Source organism: Mobula hypostoma, chromosome X2, assembly GCF_963921235.1.
Source record: "Mobula hypostoma chromosome X2, sMobHyp1.1, whole genome shotgun sequence".
Lineage (NCBI taxonomy): Eukaryota > Metazoa > Chordata > Chondrichthyes > Myliobatiformes > Myliobatidae > Mobula > Mobula hypostoma.
Window position 1 is genome coordinate 40,469,097 of NC_086129.1, and position 20,273 is coordinate 40,489,369.

Here is a 20,273-nt window from a genome sequence, read left to right on the forward strand (position 1 = left end):
AACACCAGCGTGCCTCAAGGCTGTGTGCTGAGCCCTCTTCTGTACTCCTTTTCACCTATGACTGCGTTCCTGTACATGGTTCTAACTCCATGATCAAGTTCGCAGATGACACCATGGTGGTTGGCCCGATCAGAGGGGATGACGAGATGGCCTACAGGGACGAGATCCCGCACCTAGCCGCGTGGTGCACCGACAACAACCTGGCCCTTAACACCCCGAAGACCAAGGAGATTATTGTGGACTTCAGGCATGCTAGGAGCCACACTCACGTCCCCATCTACATCAACGGATCTGTAGTGGAGCGTGTATCAAGTTTCAAATTCCTTGGTGTCCACATTTCTGATGATCTCACCTGGTCCCTGAACTCCTCCATCCTGATCGAAAGGTACAACAGCACCTTTATTTCCTGCAGAGCATGAAGAAAGCTCACCTCTGTCCCAGGATACTGACGGATTTTTACTGCTGTACCATTGAGAGAATACTCACTAACTGCATCTCAGTGTGGTATGGCAATTGTCCCGTATTGGACCGCAAAGCATTCCAGCATGTGGTGAAAACTGTCCAGTGGATTATCGGCACTTTATTGCCCACCATTGAGAACATCTACCATAAATGCTGCCTAGGCAGGGTGAAAAGCATTATCAAGGATGCATCTCACCCTAACCATGGACTTCTTACTCTCCTCCCATCCGGTAGGCGCTACAGGAGCCTCCACTCCCGCACCAGAAGGCACAGGAAGAGCTTCTTCCCTGAGGCCGTGACACTGCTGAACCTCTCATCACAGCGCTAAGCAGTATTGCATCCATATTGTACTGTCTCAGTACTTTTATATTTGTGTGCTGTAGCACTTTTTATTTGCAGTTATTTTGTAAATAGCACTATTCTTTGCATTTCTGGTTAGATGCTAACTGTATTTCATTGGCTTTGTATCTGTACTCGGCACAATGACAATAAAGTTGAATCTAATCTAATCTAAAAATATTCTATATGTTGGAAAACTTTGTATTGGGAAAGGGGCAATTTTTAACTAAAATTACAAATACCCTATATATTGCAAAAGCTTATTTATATCGGGAAAACGTGCAATTTAAAAAATAAAAATGCATATATTTCAAATATTGTAAAGACCATTAAGCAAGTCACTCTATTTGCACTTTTGCGCTACGTGTGCAATGAGTAGGAATTTGCTTGCGTCCTTTGACCTGACGGGCTGTGCGCTTCCGGTTGGAGACGTGGCTGCCGCTGCCATATTCCGGGCGCTCGGTAACGCTGTGGAGTTGCTCTGCTTTCGTGCACAGTTGTCAATTGTGGTGTTTACGGCCGTTAGGTGTTTTTTTCCGGTTAAAACTGGTATTTTAACGCCTGTAAAGAGGCCCCCTGACGTCGCGAAAATGGTAAGGAATGGAAGCGTGTTTTTTTGAGTTAGCGCTTTTGGTGAGGAAACTGAATCGGGACTCGGCCTTTGCTAGGCCACACTGACTACAAAGAGTTTCGCCACTTCCTTGACTATTACCGGCCTACACTCTCTCCTACTCTACGAAATGGTTAATAACGATTGTTATTTCAACTATTTTTATGCAGCTTGTGCGTTTTAAATAGTGGGTTATAGAGGTCATAATTGTGCTTGTCTGAAGAATTGTGTAAAATATGGAACCGATCCTAGACTCTTCCCCTTTTAGGAAAGGAGGCGCTTTTATTAAATTCTTTTTCATTTTGTTTTGTTATTTGTACTTCTGTAGAACTGAACTCCAGCCTGTTGTCAGGGTTAGATTGAATAAGGCTTTCACGTTTTAATCATTTGCTTCTTCAGCATTTTCCTGATGCTAAAAAAAAATTAAGTTGCTCTGCAACAGGATTTTTCCTCTCTAGACAGGCCGCGGTGATCCTCTAACAGTGAAAGATTCTGAAATATTGCAGCTGTTGCTGTATTTCAATTATTGTTTTATTTTGGATGTTTGTGCCTTTTTAGCTTACTACAAAGGATCATTTTCTGTTTTGAACCCTTGCTCGCCACAACCCTCATCCCTTGCACCCCTTTCAGCATAGACTAGGTGCTGATGTAGCAAAAGGACTGTCAGTTTTTTTTCCACTTGTGTGGATATGACACATCATCATATAGCATTCTGTAAAGGTGGATCTAATCCTGCTGAAGATAAAAGTAACAGTTTGAAATTGAATGTTAATTTATGATACAGGCCGTTTATTTTTTAAGAATGTTAATTTATGTTGTAAAACAGGCTGTTTAAAAAAAATTAAGTTCTGAATTTAAGATGTAATGCCTTTATTTTCTGTCACAATTTTATTCTTGTAATAGAAATGTATGGAGATGACTAAATACTATCTGTTTGTCACTTAAAATAATGTATTTGTGATACAGTGATGGTGCTTGTTCAATACAGTCCAGATATTTGAAATTATGTTTAGATTGATTAAAAGCCACAATTTGGAACTTTAATAAAAGGATGCAGAGCTAGATTTACATATTTAAACTTCAAAGATCAAATTATTGCTTGTTTGTAATTCTAAATTGCAAATGCTTTTCAGCAGGAATTGATGTATATTTTTGCTTTATTTTAATACTACTGTTGTTTCCTACTATTCATGGCAAATTTAGATGGCTCCATGGCAGCATTGTTCATTGTATTGGTATTCTAATTGACATTTATAATTTCTAGTTGGCCTTTAAAAGTGTGCGAATTACTGTAAATATTTTCAAGCAAGTGCTCTTTGTCAAGTTTTCTATTTCTTTTCTTTTTTAAAACAAACCCTTCAATTATTTTTCTGAAACCATTCTGAAATGGATTTCCTGCTGAAATGCTGAGCATCAAGGTTATAGGTTTGATGCCTGATTTGTATGATAGTTGTATCTCATCTGAAAGAATAATTGGCCAAAAGTGTCCCCTGCCAGTCTTGGCTAATATTTTTAAACATATTTAATTTTGCAGTGATATTCTACCACTGAGTTTCTACAGTATTTGAATAGCCTATTTCTGCTAGAGGGATCCAATGAGAAAGATGTCAATTGAGTCAAGTACTGAAGGGTTGTTGCCTTCATAGAACAGAGCACAGGAAGAGGCGTGATCTGTATCCCTCTGTTCCCTCCCTTTGTGCCTGTTTAAATGTTATCATCACTTCTAGCTGCACATTCCAGGTACCAACTACTGTGTGTGTTAAGAGAAATAAACATTATTCGTCTTAAGCATATGTACTTTGGTATTTGACATTCTGATCCTGGGAAAAAGGTTATCTATCTTGTCTGTGCTTCTCTTAATTTTAATCTACTTCTATCAGCTTCTGATGCTCCAAAGAAAAGAATCCAAGTGTGTCCAATCTCCTTTTGTAGCTCATATAATTTTAATTCAGGCAGCATCCTCATGAACCTCATCTGTACCCTCTTCAAAGCTTCCACATCCTTTCTATAGTGTGTGACCAGTACAGCATACAATATTCCAACTGTGGCCTAATCAAAGTTTTATACAGCTGCATTATGACTTTGCTGCCTTGTTCAATGAATGCAAACATGCCATACATTTTACCACCTCATCCACTTGTGTTGATGCTTTTATGTAGCTAAGGACATCCAAATCTGTACATAAAATCTCTCAAGATCTTTCCATTTACTGTATACCATCTGCTAGCATTTGATCTTCCAGTATGCATCACCTTACACTTGTCTAGATTAAACTATTTCTCTGTCCGTGTTTTGGACTTGTCTATATCCTGCCTACCTTTGCCAGCGTTCCTCACTATCCATATCTACACTAATTTTCCTTTTGCTTGCAAACTTACTAATTATGCCATCTACATTTTCATCTAAATCATTAATATATATTGCATATATCTATGATGAAGTCAATTTTTATCCAACTCCCCATGGTTTCCATGTGATTAATCTTTCGGACCAGCCTACCATGGATGACTATGTTAATTTGTATACTAAAGTCCATGTGCCCTACTCATCATTCCTCTTCACTTCAAAAAAGACAATTACATCTGAGAGACTAGAGCAACAAGCGATCTACTGGAGGAACTTGGGTTGAGCAGCACCTGTGAGATGAAAGGAATTGTCAAACTTTTGGATCAAAACCCTGAATCAGAATGGAGTGTGTGGGGTGGCAGGAGAAAGGGAATAGTGAGAGCAATGGACCAAGGTGAAGGGTCAGCCAGGACACCATACGTGCATACACACTCATGTATACCTACAAAAAATTTTTCAGTAGCTTCATGAAAGGAGCAACCTTGGCTATTCTCCAAGCTTCTGGGTACAAAGGTCTCTGCTAGGGCCCTCTGCCTTTAACTCCCTCAGTATCTTGGAATCAATTCTATTAGGCTTGGAGAATTGTCCACTTTAATGATTTTCAAGACATCCAGAACCACTATCACCTAATATCGACATGTTCTTGCACAGGGTTTCTCAACCGGGGTTCCACGAGATATCATGATAAAAAATAAACATAGCTTTTTAAAAAAAACTTCACAACATGTAATGCTAGCGCTCGCAGTTGTTGGCAGTGACCAGGCAGTCCCGGTAGCAATCTCAGCCCAGTATGATAGTGCACAGTAGGACCGTGTTATTTGGTTAAGTCTTTTCTCAGTTTTTGACGTGAGATAGGGGAGGTTGATAATTGGTGAACGCTGTATTACACGGAGGGGAGGACGGTAGGCTGATGAGTGTAAAGTGCATTTTCTGAGCATTGAATGGACTCGCCCAACTTGGACTGTCAGTGTCTTCCTCCCGAATTACCTCCCCAACTTACCCTTGCGCGTTGCTGATTGTCTTACGGAAGCGAGCAAACTACCAGTGTAGTGGAAAATTGGAGGGAAATTTTCATTCCAAAGATGGTCCAGTATGGCGATTTTCTTTTTTCTCCCCCTTTTTGAAGAAGAGGTGAGATGGAAGAGGAGGATTCTAGGCCTTGGTCTACGGACAATTCTGATAAGGTTAATGATGAAGAATTGCAATCTTCTGAGTCATTTCACTGCATTAGTGCAACAACAGACACAAAAAAGTCGGTCTTTACAATGAAAGCTACTTATCAAGGGGTTTTACGTGGACTGGTGATCCAAGTTGTCCGATTCCATTGTGCCTACTCTGTGGCAAACAATTTACAAATGTAGCAATGGCTCCAGCAAAGTTGAAAAGACACAACTATAAATCACTGCCATATGACATATTTCATTTTATTGTTTTAAACAACTGTTGGAATCTTAAAATAAACAGATTAAAGCTTTTGAAAATAAAGTCACAGTCAATAAAGGGTCTCAGGAAGCAAGTTACTTTGTAGCTTTAAGACCTGTTCACTAGAAAATGTTTTTTTTAAATGAAGACCTTGACAAAGAACACATCAACTTGAAAAAACTGCAGAACAAAATTTAACAGTATTCTTCCTCCCTTTCAACACAATTGCATGACTAGGTGAGGGACACTTTCTCTGAATCTTCTGATTAGCCTGAGAACTTCTCTTTGAGAGAAGAGGAAGACTTTTCTGAGCTGCGCTCTGATCATGCACTCAAGATGACATTTATTGACTTGCCCCTGGGCAAGTTCTGTATTTCTGTTCCTGCCATTCATAAGAAAGCAATAAAGATCTTGCGGCAGTTTTCAACTTCTTACATGTGTGAGCAAGCTTTTTCTTGTTAAGCAAGCTTTAAGAGCAAGGATAGAAATAGTCTCATTTCAATTGAAGGTGAAATCCATGTGTACTTATCTTGAGTTTGACCCAGAATTGATAAATTTATCATGTTTGCCTCATGAGTTTTTAAAATTTATGAAAGGGAAAGAAAGATTAATTTCAAGAAGGGTAAGCCAAAAATTCATTCTCTACTCAAAAGAACATTTGATAATTATTTATGTAATATTATATCTACAACTTACTGATCATGCTAACATACCATGAGCTATAGATATAATTTATATGCAGAGGTTCCCTGAGACCTGAAAATTATTTCAAGGGTTCCTCCAGGGCAAAAAGATGGAGAAAGGCTGCTTGAGTATATTGATTTGCCCCTCTTCAAAGCTTGCCATCTTCTATGTCCTTTTCTTCAGTCTACTAACGTAAAATACTCATTTAGGGCCTCACCCACTTCCTTTGGAATTCTTTATTAATTCACTTCTTTGTCCTTGACTGGACTTTACCCAGCTATTGTTTTGTTCCTAACATATGTGTAAAGTGCCTTGAGATTCTCATCAATCCTACTTTCCAAGTACATTTCCTGGCCCCTTTTAGCTGCCTTAATCCCTTGTTTAAGTTCTTGTTTCTTTTATACTCCTGAGGGTATTGTCCAATTTCAGTATCCTTTTTTTTTTGCATCTTTTTTTAAACTAAACTTAAAACATAATTTGTTGTACAAGGTTTCCAAACCTTGCCATCCTTTTCATCCTTGACTGCATGCTGGTCTTGAATTCCAACCACCTGGGATTGAATTTGAACCAGCTCACCTTTAAGGGATGTCAGATGTGGATTTACTCACAGGCAGCCAACCTACTTTCTCCTAAATCCTACCTAAATACTATTGTAAAGAGAATCCTATCTAAATATTAAAGAGAAGAGGTTGGCAATACAGGATTCTTTTCTTTGTGTCATTTGTAAAATGCGTTGGTCTTCATGACTGAGCTTAGTTGAACAATGGGAATTTGTATATGGATGCAGGGCAGCAAAATTCATTCAAGATAACCCTGAAGTTGTAGAATTGCAGGTTAGGCTCAAGGGGCAAGGTAGCAGTCGCTATTTTTGTATTCCTGTCATGCCATAATATCAGGAGGAAATGTTTTGTGTTATAATTAAGAAGGAAAATTTCACAAAAATTTGAGGACCGTGAATGTTATCATTGTTATCAGTGCAGATATTTTTTTCAGTGATTTTTTTTGTAAATATGAGATGTGGACAGGTAGCTGGGTTGACATATTTTGCTTTGCATATATTAGATGACTGCTAAAAGATGATGATAATCTGACTCTGAATTTATCTAGCTGTGTTAATTAACTTTAACAAAGCTGCAAAAAAGAAAAATATAAGCTTGCAATATAATGGCAAAGTGAACCGCCTAATATCCAGAGCAGCATATAATGCAGATGACCCTTTTGTTGTAGTTGAATAGAATAGAACATTGATTTCTCCTTCTGGGTGAAAACAAAATTCTCTCTTCTCCCCCCCCCCCCCCTCCAATTCCCCACTCTGACTTGTACCTCTTCTCACCTGCCTATCCCTTCCCCTGGTTCTCTTTCCTCCCCCTCCCCTTTTCTTTTCTCCCATGGTCCATTCTCCTCTCTATCAGATTCCTTCTTCTCCAGCCCTTGATTATTCCCACAGTCCTGACTTCACCTATCACCTTCTAGCTATTCTCCTTCCTCTCCCCCCACTTTTTTTTATTCTGGCATCTTTCCCCTTCCATTCCAGTCCTGAAGAAGGGTCTCGGCCTGAAACGTCAACTGTTTACTCATTTGCATAAATGCTGCCTGACCTGCTGAGTTCCACCAGCATTTTCTGTGTGTTGCCTTAGGTAGGATAGAGTTTACATTCTGAGAAAAGGTCTGTATTATGATAGTTTTTTCATAACCTCAAGCTGCATCATGTATGGATGTCAAGAAATGTAGCGGTTGGTGGAGAATGATTTTTTTTAATTCTTTATCCTGTATGGTAATGTACAAAAGTCTTGTGCATCCTAGATTCTTAATATAGATTTTGTTTTAGATGATCTTTGGTCTTCTAAATTAATGTGCCAGTAGAAAAGAGCAAATTTTAGATTTCCAAACACTCATTTTCCAAAAAATTAAATCTTAGGGAATTTTTTGTATTTAATTAAAGAAAATAACATATTACGTAATTGACCACTTTTCAAATAAAAACCTGATTACTTTGTAGGTATATACCCCAGTGCATGATTAAACATAGAAAACAAACAGGATGCTAATGATCAATGACATTATGAGTTGAATGAACTAAACTGATTAATTGAAACAGGAATCAAACTGGGTGAAGGACAACCAAACTAAAAGGTGAGGGTGTGCCAGATGTGACAGTTTGCTCTTCAAATCATCAATTCTTACACCATGGCAAGAGTGGGCATAGCAACAAGACACAAGGTAGTCATCCTGCATCAGCAAGATCTCTCCCAAGCAGAAATTTCACAGCAAGCAGGAGTTTCAAGATGTGCTGTCCAAGCTCTTCTGAAGAAGCACAAAGAAATGGGCAAGATTGAGGACCAGAAATGCAATAATCAGCCACGGAAACTGAGGCCGCGGACGAGATATATCAAACTCTTGTCCCTTCTAAATTGGAAGAAGCCCAACATTGCTTTCGACGCTGAACTTACAGAAACCACTGGAACCCAAGTACATCCTCTACAGTCCGGAGAAGTCTTGTCAGAAGTGGTCTTCATGGAAGAGTTGCTGCCAAAAAGCCATTTCTCTGAAGTGGAAACAAAACCAAGAGACTCACCTATGCACAGAAACACAAAGACTTGGGTGCTGAACAGTGGCAGCATGTGCTTTGGACTGAGGAGTCAAAATTTGAGCTTGGACAGTTTGTCTGTAGAAGAGCTGGAGAGCGCTACATGGATGCGTGTCTGCAGCCAACAGTGAAGCACAGCGGAGGTTCCCTGCAGGTTTGGGGCTGCATTTCTACAAATGGAGTTGGTGATCTGGTCAGAATTAATGGAATCCTCAATGCTGCGAAGTACAAACAGATTCTCATCTATCACAATACCATCAGGAAGAGGCATCTGATCAGTCCCAACTTCACTCTGCAGCAGGACAGTGAGCCCAAGCACATGGCCAAGATCATGTGAGATTCTGTGGGTGAGCTAAATAAAGACTGAAAGATGCTTATTTAATGGATTATGTTCCATTAGTGTAAATATTAATAAATTTGCTCTGTAACTAGAATGTGGAAGTTTTGACTAAACACCAATGTAATGCCCCAAATCCCCAAATGAAATGGGGTCATAAGGGTGCAGGTTAAAGGATAAAATTTCTTTTGGCGGCAAGATCAAATCTTCTGGTGGAGGAGCATTTTATATCCACCCAACTTCTAGAATTCAAATTTAACTGCTCCTATCACACATATTCCATTCACTGATGGTGATTCTATTTTTCTTATCTAAATGTTGGAGGGTTGGAACATGGTTGAGACCACCTAATATTTTGTCTTCCAGTTTGCTGTCATTGAGACAAGTTAACAGTGATATAAAATATGCAGTTCACATCAAAGTACTTTTTAAAAAAAAACGTTTGTAAAAACACCTTTTGCACTGTCTGGACTGAACATGCAATTTAGTGATTTAGTAATTATTGAGATTTAGCTTCAATATTGCACTGTTAATGTAGGTAGTTTTGTGCCCTCCCTTTTATCTTAAACTTGACTGTTTGTTTTCGGATTGGAGCTCCAGATTCTCAGAGTTTGTTTAGGTGGCATCATCATTAATTGAGAGCATGATGGAAATGAAAGCAAGTCATTCTCTGGATCAACATGTTCTTTGCAGAGTAGAAAGGTCAGTAAGTAACAATTTAAGAGATGCATAAAATTAGAGTGTTTTAGCATATTAGTGACCCAACCTGAATGTATGCCAGCCAGGAAAACTATTTTCCAAAAATAGAAAGGATGATAGTGATAAGGAGTTATATTTAAAACAAAGTTCTTATTGCAGTTTTTGTTGAAAGGTGGTTGAGTGTGTTAGATGTCACTTTAATAGTAATTTTCAAGAAGATACCACTCTGCTTCGACTAGCGGAATTAGTCCTTACTCTTAATAATTTCTCCTTTGTCTCCTCCCACTTCCTCCAAACTAAAGGTGTAGCTATGGGCACCCGTATGGATTCTAGCTATGCCTGCTTTTTTGCTGGTTTTGTGGAACAATCCATGTTCCAAGCCTATACTGATATCTGTCCCCCACTTTTCCTTCGCTACATCGACGACTGCATTGGCGCTGCTTCCTGCACGCATGCAGAGCTCGTTGACTTTATTAACTTTGCCTCCAACTTTCACCCTGCCCTCAAGTCTACCTGGTCCATTTCCGACATCTCCATCCCCTTTCTAGATCTTTCTGTCTCTATCTCTGGAGACAGCTTATCCACTGATGTCTAATATAAACCTACTGACTCACAGCTATCTGGACTATTCCTCTTCTCACCCTGTCTCTTGCAAAAATGCCATCCACTTCTCGCAATTCCTCCGTCTCCGCCGCATCTGCTCTCAGGATGAGGCTTTTCATTCCAGGATGAGGGAGATGTCCTCCTTTTTTAAAGAAAGGGGCTTCCCCTCCTCTACCATCAACTCTGCTCTCAAACGCATCTCCCCCATTTCACACACATCTCTCACTCCATCCTCCTGCCACCCCACAAGGAATAAGGTTCCCCTTGTCTTCACCTACCACCCCACCAGCCTTCGGGTCCAACATATTATTCTCCGTAACTTCCGCCACCTCCAACGGGATCCCACCACTAAGCATATCTACCCCCCCCTCGCTTTCCGCATGGATCGCTCCCTACGCGACTCCCTTGTCCATTCGTCCCCCCCCCATCCCTCCCCACTGATCTCCCTCCTGGCACTTATCCTTGTAAGCAGAACAAGTGCTACACATGCCCTTACACTTCCTCCCTCACCACCATTCAGGGCCCCAGACAGTCCTTCCAGGTGAGGCGATACTTCACCTGTGAGTCGGCTGGGGTGATATACTGCGTCTGGTGCTCCGGATGTGGCCTTCTGTATATTGGCGAGACCCGACGCAGACTGGGAGATCGTTTCGCTGAATACCTACGCTCTGTCTGCCAGAGAAAGCAGGATCTCCCAGTGGCCACACATTTTAATTCCACGTCCCATTCCCATTCTGATATGTCTATCCACGGCCTCCTCTACTGTAAAGATGAAGCCACATTCAGGTTGGAGGAACAACACCTTGTATTCTGTCTGAGTAGCCTCCAACCTGATGGCATGAACATTGACCTCCCAAACTTCTGCTAATGCCCCACCTCCCCCTTGTACCCCATCTGTTATTTATTTATATACACACATTCTTTCTTTCTCTCTCTCTCTCTCTCTCTCTCTCTCTCTCTCTCTCTCTCTCGTTTTTCTCCCTCTGTCCCTCTCACTTTCCCCCTTGCCCATCCTCTGGATTTTCCCCCCACTCCACCTTTTCTTTTTCCAGGCCTCCTGTCCCATGATCCTCTCATATCCCTTTTGCCAATCAACTGTCCAACTCTTGGCTCCATCCCTCCCCCTCCTGTCTTCTCCTATCATTTTTGATCTCCCCCTCCCCCTCCCACTTTCAAATTTCTTACTAACTCTTCCTTCAGTTAGTCCTGATGAAGGGTCTCGGCCCGAAACGTCGACTGTACCTTGTCCTAGAGATGCTGCCTGGCCTGCTGCGTCCACCAGCAACTTTTATGTGTGTTGCTTGAATTTCCAGCATCTGCAGATTTCCTCATGTTTGCGTTTTTAAATTCACTACTGCAAAGCCTCTTCTGTGATGCCTACACTGAAGAAGTTTGAATCTTCTTTTTGACGGGAGTTCAGTGAAACCATCTCTCACTGCTCCCCATCTGTAATTTCGTCAGATATTCAAGCATTTTGTCTCAGATTGGCTATCACAGCCATATATCATTTCTTGGAATGTGCCTCCGCCGCCAACTTACTCCAGTTGGCTTTAAGATTCATTTCGAGCCTCTCAATTTGGACCTTCTGAGGGTCCCAGGTACTCACATTTTATTGACTCTGCCTCTCGTCGCTTCTCCCGTCAAGCTCTGAAGGCGACCCTCTCTGCCATGAGGAGGTATTTGGTGTCCCTATCCCAGACCCTTCCACACCTTCGGGACACTTTCTTCGCCGTCTGTAATGGACCTGCTCGTTATTTCATCCTCCGTCGGATCCATGCCTGCAATCACCGTTTTTTTTGACTTTGTCATGTTAGGCAAAGATCACAAGATCTTACATCTGCAAACCCCAGAACCTGCTGGCCCTGACACGAGCAGGCATGGACTTCAGATTGCGGCCACTGCCATTGATCTCGCCGGCTCCAACACCTCAGGGCATATTCAAAACCCGGACTCCAGCAACAACTATGGACACCTTCACAGCGATTGCGCAACCACCAACTGCGACTCCAGCCTTGAACTCCAGGCTGGGTCTTTATGTGCTGCTATTGTGACTCCCGTCTCCCCTTCCCACACCACCACTCCGCAGCCCCGTCTTCCTCAGATCCCACCGTCAGCTCCTGGGCCCTCAGAGGCTCCATCGTCCTCTCACCCCAACCCTGCCCTCTCCATTGACACCCCCAGCCTCCCCCCTCCCCCCTCTGATCCCAGCTCTCATCCGTGCTGGGTCTTTACCATCCCCTCTGACCTTCAACTGTCGGAGGCAGAACGCTCTGTCCTCAGTAAGGGCCTCACCTTTGTCCCCCTTCGCCCACACCTCAGCGAGTTCAGCGTTCGCCATGACGCGGAACTCTTCTTCCGTCAGCTTCGTCTCTGAGCCTACTTCTTCGGCAAGGACTCTTCCACCCCCACCAATGACCCCTTCTCCCGTCTTCAACCCTCCTCCTCTTCATGGACACCCTGCTCTGGTCTTCTGCCTGCTCTGGATCTCTTTATTGCTAACTGCCGACGGGACATCAGCAGTCTCGACTTCACCGCACCTTGTTCCCATTCCAACCTCACTCCTTCCGAACGCTCTGCTCTCCACTCCCTCCACACTAATCTTAACCTTACTATAAAACCGGCCGATAAGGGGGGTGCTGTTGTATTCTGGTGCACTGACCTCTACCTTGCCGAGGCACAGCGACAACTTGCGGATACCTCTTCTTATTTACTCCTCGATCGTGACCCCACTGGGGCCGTTTCTACCTCCTACCCAAGATCCACAAACCTGCCTGTCCTGGCAGACCTATTGTCTCAGCTTGCTCCTGCCCCACCGAACTCATTTCTGCATACCTCAACACAGTTTTATCCCCCCTTGTTCAATCCCTTCTTACCTATGTTCGTGACACTTCTCATGCTCTTAAACTTTTCGATGATTTTAAGTTCCCTGGCCCCCACTGCTTTATTTTCACCATGGATGTCCAGTCCCTATATAGTTCCATCTCCCATCAGGAAGGTCTCAAAGCTCTCCGCTTCTTTTTGGATTCCAGACCTAACCAGTTCCCCTCTACCACCACTCTGCTCCGTCTAGCGGAATTAGTCCTTACTCTTAATAATTTCTCCTTTAGCTCCTCCCACTTCCTCCAAACTAAACGTGTAGCTATGGGCACCTGTATGGGCCCTAGCTGTACCTGCCTTTTTGCTGGCTTTGTGGAACAATCCATGTTCCAAGCCTATACTGGTATCTGTCCCTCACTTTTCCTTCGCTACGTCGACGACTGCATTGGCGCTGCTTCCTGCACGCATGCTGAGCTCGTTGACTTCATTAACTTTGCCTCCAACTTTCACCCTGCCCTCAATTTTACCTGGTCCATTTCCGACACCTCCCTCCCCTTTCTAGATCTTTCTGTCTCTATCTCTGGAGACAGCTTATCTACTGATGTCTACTATAAACCTACTGACTCTCACAGCTATCTGGACTATTCCTCTTCTCACCATCTCTTGCAAAAATGCCATCCCCTTCTCGCAGTTCCTCTGTCTCCGCCGCATCTGTTCTCAGGATGAGGCTTTTCATTCTAGGACAAGGGAGATGTCCCCCTTTTTTAAAGAAAGGAGCTTCCCTTCCTCCACCATCAATTCTGCTCTCAAATACATCTCCCCCATTTCACGCACATCTGCTCTCTCTCCATCCTCCGGCCACCCCACTAGGAATAGGGTTCCCCTTGTCCTCACCTACCACCCCACCAGCCTCTGGGTCCAACATATTATTCTCCGTAATTTCCGCCACCTCCAACGGGATCCCACCACTAAGCACATCTTTCCCTCCCCTCCCCCCCCCCGCTTTCCGCAGGGATCGCTTCCTACGCGACTCCCTTGTCCATTCGTCCCCCCCATCCCTCCCCACTGATCTCCCTCCTGGCACTTATCCTTGTAAGCAGAACAAGTGCTACACATGCCCTTACACTTCCCCCCTCACCACCATTCAGGGCCCCAGACAGTCCTTCCAGGTGAGGCGACACTTCACCTGTGAGTCGGCTGGGGTGATATACTGCGTCCGGTGCTCCCGATGTGGCCTTCTATATATTGGCGAGACCTGACGCAGACTGGGAGAGCATTTCGCTGAATACCTACGCTCTGTCCGCCAGAGAAAGCAGGATCTCCCAGTGGCCACACATTTTAATTCCACGTCCCATTCCCATTCTGATATGTCTATCCACGGCCTCCTCTACTGTAAAGATGAAGCCACACTCAGGTTGGAGGAACAACGCCTTATATTCCGTCTGGGTAGCCTCCAACCTGATGGCATGATCATTGACTTCTCTAACTTCCACCAATGCCCCACTTCCCCCTCGTACCCCATCCGTTATTTATTTATATACACATTCTTTTTCTCACTCTTTTTTCTCCTTCTGTCCCTCTGAATATACCCCTTGCCCATCCTCTGGGTTCCCCCCCCCTGCACTCCCCCTTTTCTTTCTCCCTAGGCCTCCTGTCCCATGATCCTCTCATACCCCTTTTGCCAATCACCTGTCCAGCTCTTAGCTCCATCCCTCCCCCTCCTGTCTTCTCCTATCATTTTGGATCTCCCCCTCCCTCTCCCACTTTCAAATCTCTTACTAGCTCTTTCAGTTAGTCCTGACGAAGGGTCTTGGCCCGAAGCGTCAACTGTACCTCTTCCTAGAGATGCTGCCTGGACTGCTGCGTTCACCAGCAACTTTTATGTGTGTTGCGTAAAGAATATAGGATTAGACCATAACCGTTTATTCAGGAGGTAACAGAGAAAGCAGTTCATCAATCAGAGGGCAAAGGTGTAGAAAGCAAAACGTTTTGCTGCAGGTCAAGTGGAAATTTCAAAACGTAGTTTGAAAATACTTCTTAAATCCTTTATCAAAAAAAAATAAGTTCAAAGGTACATATATATGAGCAAATATTATTTTACAATAGCTGAGGATGGAATGACCATTCATATCAGAGTTTACAAAGGAGCCATTTTCAAGCAAACACGAGGAAATGTGCAGATGCTGGAAATTCAATCAATTCCCCCTCCTGTCTTCTCCTATCATTTTGGATCTCCCCCTCCCCCTCCCACTTTCAAATTTCTTACTAACTCTTCCTTCAGTTAGTCCTGACGAAGGGTCTCGGCCCAAAACGTCGACTGTACCTCTTCCTAGAGATGCTACCTGGCCTGCTGCGTTCACCAGCAACTTTGATGTGTGTTGCTTGAATTTCCAGCATCTGCAGAATTCCTCTTGTTTTCCTATATTCTTTATTAGGGTTATAATCCTATATTTGCTTATCAGTGGAAGTTATCTTTTACCCCTGAATCAAATACTTAATCTCAATTATCGTTTAACCTTCTATATTCACGTTAATCGAAACCCAGTCTAAAAAACAAACCTTCATATAACCCTTGGCTTGCTAGCTTCCTGATAATTAGTGCCAATTTTTTTTCCCCTGGGTTTTGATTGTAGTCGGAATTACATGAAGTACTCTGGTGGCAGTCTAACCAGAGCTTTATGCAGCTGTTGCAGGTTTCACTGTGTTCTCTTGCAGTTTGATGTAACAGCTGTTCCACTGTTTTATTTCTGTTTATTAAATTCAGGGCTTGTAGAATTTGAACTAATGTATAACAGGCATTCATAAGAATGTTTCTCTATCTTCACATTATAGGCCATCCCTACGTTATCCCCACGTTCTGTCATTTAAAAAAAAATCACAGAACTTGCCCAAAAATTGATAGAAAATTGTTTTCTTTCAGAATTTGTGATGGAAATGTAGTTAAAATATAAACACTTTTTTTCAAATTTTTTTTAACAAGTGAGTTGACACATCTTTGCATTCTGGAAAATTCCTATATGTACGGTTTTCTAGGAACACAACCACCCCTGAAGAGGTGAGGCAGATGTTCTCAAAACTTTTAAACATCTGGACAAATACTGGATAAGTGCAATCTTAGCAATTATTAGTAGGCTATCAATGTGGATTTTATCCTCTTCACCTTTATCTTTTTTTTCCTCCCCCTGACATAAAGTAGTAGCCTAATTTAATGTGTTGAACATGTGATAGCAACTTAATATTTTTCATAATATTGAATAGTTGTGCTCAGGTTTGTGCACAAGGGTATGTTCCAAACTTAGAGCACTGCTTTAGTGCAATAGAATGAAACAAAATGACAGTCCATAATGAAGTCCTTTCCATAGGAAAGAACTTCGGGTTATATTGCTTTCATCTGTCATGTCATAAGCTTCCTCTTTTCCTGGACACAATGCTATATCTGAGTTGGGGAAGAAAAGTTTATCTAATCAATGCCATTTTTCTGAGTTTATTTCAAGCTGTAATTTATTTATTTTTTTTTTTGCATTCCACCCTCCACTCTAGGTGCTGTTGGCTGCAGCTGTTTGCACCAAGGCTGGGAAGGCAATTGTGTCACGCCAGTTCGTGGAAATGACAAGGACCCGAATTGAAGGCTTGTTGGCAGCATTCCCTAAACTAATGAACACTGGGAAACAGCACACATTTGTGGAGACAGAGAGTGTGCGGTATGTTTACCAGCCACTGGAAAAACTCTACATGGTGTTGATCACAACCAAAAATAGTAACATCCTGGAAGATTTGGAAACACTCCGTCTATTCTCCCGAGTGGTAAGACAAATAAACAAGCTAAGGATGTGCACAAACTTGAATGTGGTGAATTGATTTTCAGAGTACACCACTGCATTAATTGGTGCTAGTCATCCCTGACAATTGGGAGACCAGCAGGATAGACTTGTCAGTTCTGTGGGGCTACAGGCATCTTCTCCCACTTGAGAATTCAGATTAAGGCCATATTTCCAACTCGTGAAATGTTCAGGTTAAGAACAATTCATAGGTTTGGAACCCTGGATGTTTTGTACAAATGAACTTGTAACAAATCCAGCTAGAAGACTGTCATTGCCTTTCTTACTGTGCTACATGTGAGATGTTCAAGGGATTTTATAGAATGATGTACCTCATCCAGTACCAGAAAAAAAGTTTCCTTTGTTTGTAACAGGCTTGGTTGAAAGTGTTAGGTGAGAGAGGTCAGTAAGGTGCAGTGGGAGTACTGAGGCTGTTGGCAGTGACAGTATTGAATGGATCAGCAGAATTGATTGAATTTTATTTTTTTTAGTATATACTGGCAAGTTTTAGATGACTTCACGTATAACACCAACCAAATGATTACATTGGCCATCTTGCCATTCCTGTGAATGTAGAAAAAAGCAAATAATACTGAACAACAATTTTTTTTTTTGGAAGTGTTGCTTCAAGTTTTTTTTTGGTTATGATAGACTGCTTGAAGCTGAACACAACTGTCTTTTCAGACTACTTGTATCACACTGGGATTGGGAGAAATAAGAAATTAGCTTTTATTGAATATAATGTGTTTAATTGCATAACAGTGCTGATGCTTTGCAATTGTTCAACTAAGCTTAAAATGTTTTGATGATTTTTATTTGTACTCTGAGGCTTTTCGCTAAAGTGTCCAATAATAATCAGCCAGTATTGATGGATTCTAATTGCCCTGATACTGTTTCTCCATGACCGCAATGTCCTGGTGAAACCTTTCACCATGCTCATCACTGACAGTGCCAAGATTTGCGAGGAAGATGTCTAAATGGGAGTGCAGAAAATGAATCTTTCGTGACATGTTGCATTTCGTGGTTTTGTACGCTTGAAACGTTATCAACCAGCTGCACGTAGTTTGGTGCTCTGAAGTTGCGAAAAAAATTTTCAACAGCATCCTTGAATGCCTTCCGTGTAATTTTCTGCAATCCCACGAGAAATTCTTCGAATTGCTTGTCATTGATGATCTGTTAGAAATGCCTTCCTAAATCTTGGCATCAGTTATTCTGGGGAAACATCTGTCATATTTAAATCCTTCACAGAAATTTTTGTGCCTGGTAACAACAAATTCATTTCAACGTTGCAGTATTGAACCCAGTAATCCTACTTTTACCTTTTGACAAACCCAAGTCTCTGACCAGGTCATTTAACTCGGATTGACTTATCAGATGAGACTCACTCGACATAAGGGGTTAAAAATCTGTATCAGTGTTGTTTTCCATTCCTGGCTTGTGCACCATGGCATCTTCATTTGCCTCCTCGACACACCATGTCTCTGGTGTCTTCAGTATCATCATGTGGCACAGGTCTCATGGGAGATTGGGGTATTCAATGACTTTATTGTTTTTGGCAGAGAAACCAGACATACTGGTCAGACAGAAGGAGCAGTCTGTCACATGATCCTTTTGCTCTCACTATCATCAGGGCAGCGAACGGCTTTGACTTCCAAGTACCTCTGAGCCAGGCTCTAAAATCAGCAGTGCATGTTGCGCAACAAGTCTCAGGAGCCCAGGCCTTGTCTTGGTCTCCAATCTTACACCTGAAATAGCGCTCGTAGGCTTAATAGCAGTCATGCTGCATCTGAGATTTAAGCATATACTCGCCACAAATATTACAGAAAGTATTGCGGCTGTTGCAGCATTGGTGAGACATTTTGCTATCACAAGTACTTCTGAAAATACAATTGCTTTATTATAATGAGTACACGCAATATGCTATGCGCAATGGCATGCGCATCAACGAGATCGCAAACAGATATACATGTAAACGCAATGCATAGAATGGTGTGTGCGTGATGCTTTTATCGCCATTCTAAAACCTGTCCTGCCACGCAGCATCCACCCTGCCTAAGCATGTCCAGGCATTCCTGGACGAGATAGAAAACCTTTCAACTTACATTGTGTGCAACATTTTAATTGACTTGAATTATGAATTGAAATAACAAATATAGGCATTTTTTTAAAAAAATGGTGTGTTATCGGGAATTTTCATGGTGATTTTCATGATCAACGGTGCAAAATCCATAAGGTACACCCAAAAGTATTCAGGAAGCAAAATCTTTGTTGTCCAGTGTAATTTGCAAGGAATTTTAGCAGTTAGTCCTCTTATTACCATGACAAGTTTGGTCATTCATGAGCTACCAGAGCAATGGGATTTATTTTATAAGTAAATAGCATTTAAAATATTGTAATGCACATTATAAAAGTAGAGATGCTGACCCTGTCCGAAAGGGTATGTAGTGTATTTGATGTTGTACAACTCTCTAAACTGGTGACAGATGGAATAATAGTACTGTTTATAGTTGAACCAAGTGATTAAGCTGGAAGCAAGTAGATGATTTTTAAGGTAAATGTGCATTGAAAAAGGTGCTAGATTTACACCCAAGTAAAATTAAGGGTAGCTGTCTAAGTCTTGCTGTCCTGTAGTGTATTTTGAGTTTTGGGAGAACTTTGGCTTTTCAGAAGTAGCAGGCTGTGAGCAGCCCATTCAGGAGATCTGAAGCATCATTGCTGACACTTCAGTTGCTGACTGAGCGAATATTGCACCGATGGGCATGCTGTCTTTAGGAAGTGGCTTTAGATGGGCTCCATCTTTCTTCAGGTTGAGTGAAAAATCCCTCATTACTATTTATTAAACTGCCTGAGAGTTTGCCTGATATCATCGATAACACGTTCTTCTGCCATTAAATTCTGGCCACACATCCCAATTATTATTTTAGCTTATAAATTAACTGAACTTGTAAAGTGTTACCCCTTAAACGTTTGAGAGAAAGTTAGTGATTCATGATTCATTGGTTTTCCTTGCAATCTCACTGCTTTGACAAAGGATTTATATTATTTTAAGTTACAATACAAGGATTTTGCTTTACAAACATTGTTTTCTTTGCCATCCAATTCAGCTCCACTTTGTGTAGGTGACAGTAAGGATTTTCTGCTTGCATTTCTCAAACAGTTCCTTTGAAAATAGGAATACTTTGTATACATTGATCTATTTCTGACTACTTGTATGTTCACTATGTAGTGAATACTTCAGTTGCAAACTCAGAACATTGTATAACTTGGAATTCACTTTGACACTATCCCAATAAATTTCTCTTGTTTAAACCTTTTAGTAAACACATCAGTGATGTACTCCTACAGTAGAAATGTCAAATCAACTAAAATTCAACATCAGTGCATTAATTGGGTTAGTTGAGAACAAGTTGCTTCAAGCTTTGAGGCCAACGGTTATTGTAAGGTATAAAGAGGATAGGTATTCAATGGATGTGAGTAAAAATAATCCTTATGACTGATCCCGAAAATCCCCGGATGGACCAGTAATCGGGTACTCAGGAAACACAGGTG

The 20,273-nt window shown here is 41.8% G+C and overlaps 1 protein-coding gene across 4 annotated transcripts in view; it reads left to right on the forward strand.

The window, feature by feature from the left end:
- The first annotated feature begins 1,230 nt into the window (after positions 1-1,230).
- Positions 1,231-20,273, forward strand: part of LOC134340954 (coatomer subunit delta-like) — a 46,398-nt gene continuing 27,355 nt past the window's right edge. For 3 of the 4 annotated variants that reach the window (XM_063038561.1, XM_063038557.1, XM_063038558.1), the window contains exons 1-2: positions 1,231-1,394; positions 16,447-16,710. In XM_063038561.1, the coding sequence (XP_062894631.1) occupies positions 1,392-1,394; positions 16,447-16,710 (267 nt within the window). In that variant the 5' untranslated portion in view covers positions 1,231-1,391. Of the gene's footprint in view, positions 1,395-9,381; positions 9,490-16,446; positions 16,711-20,273 lie in introns of all 4 variants that reach the window. The other variant, XM_063038560.1, reaches the window with a different exon arrangement.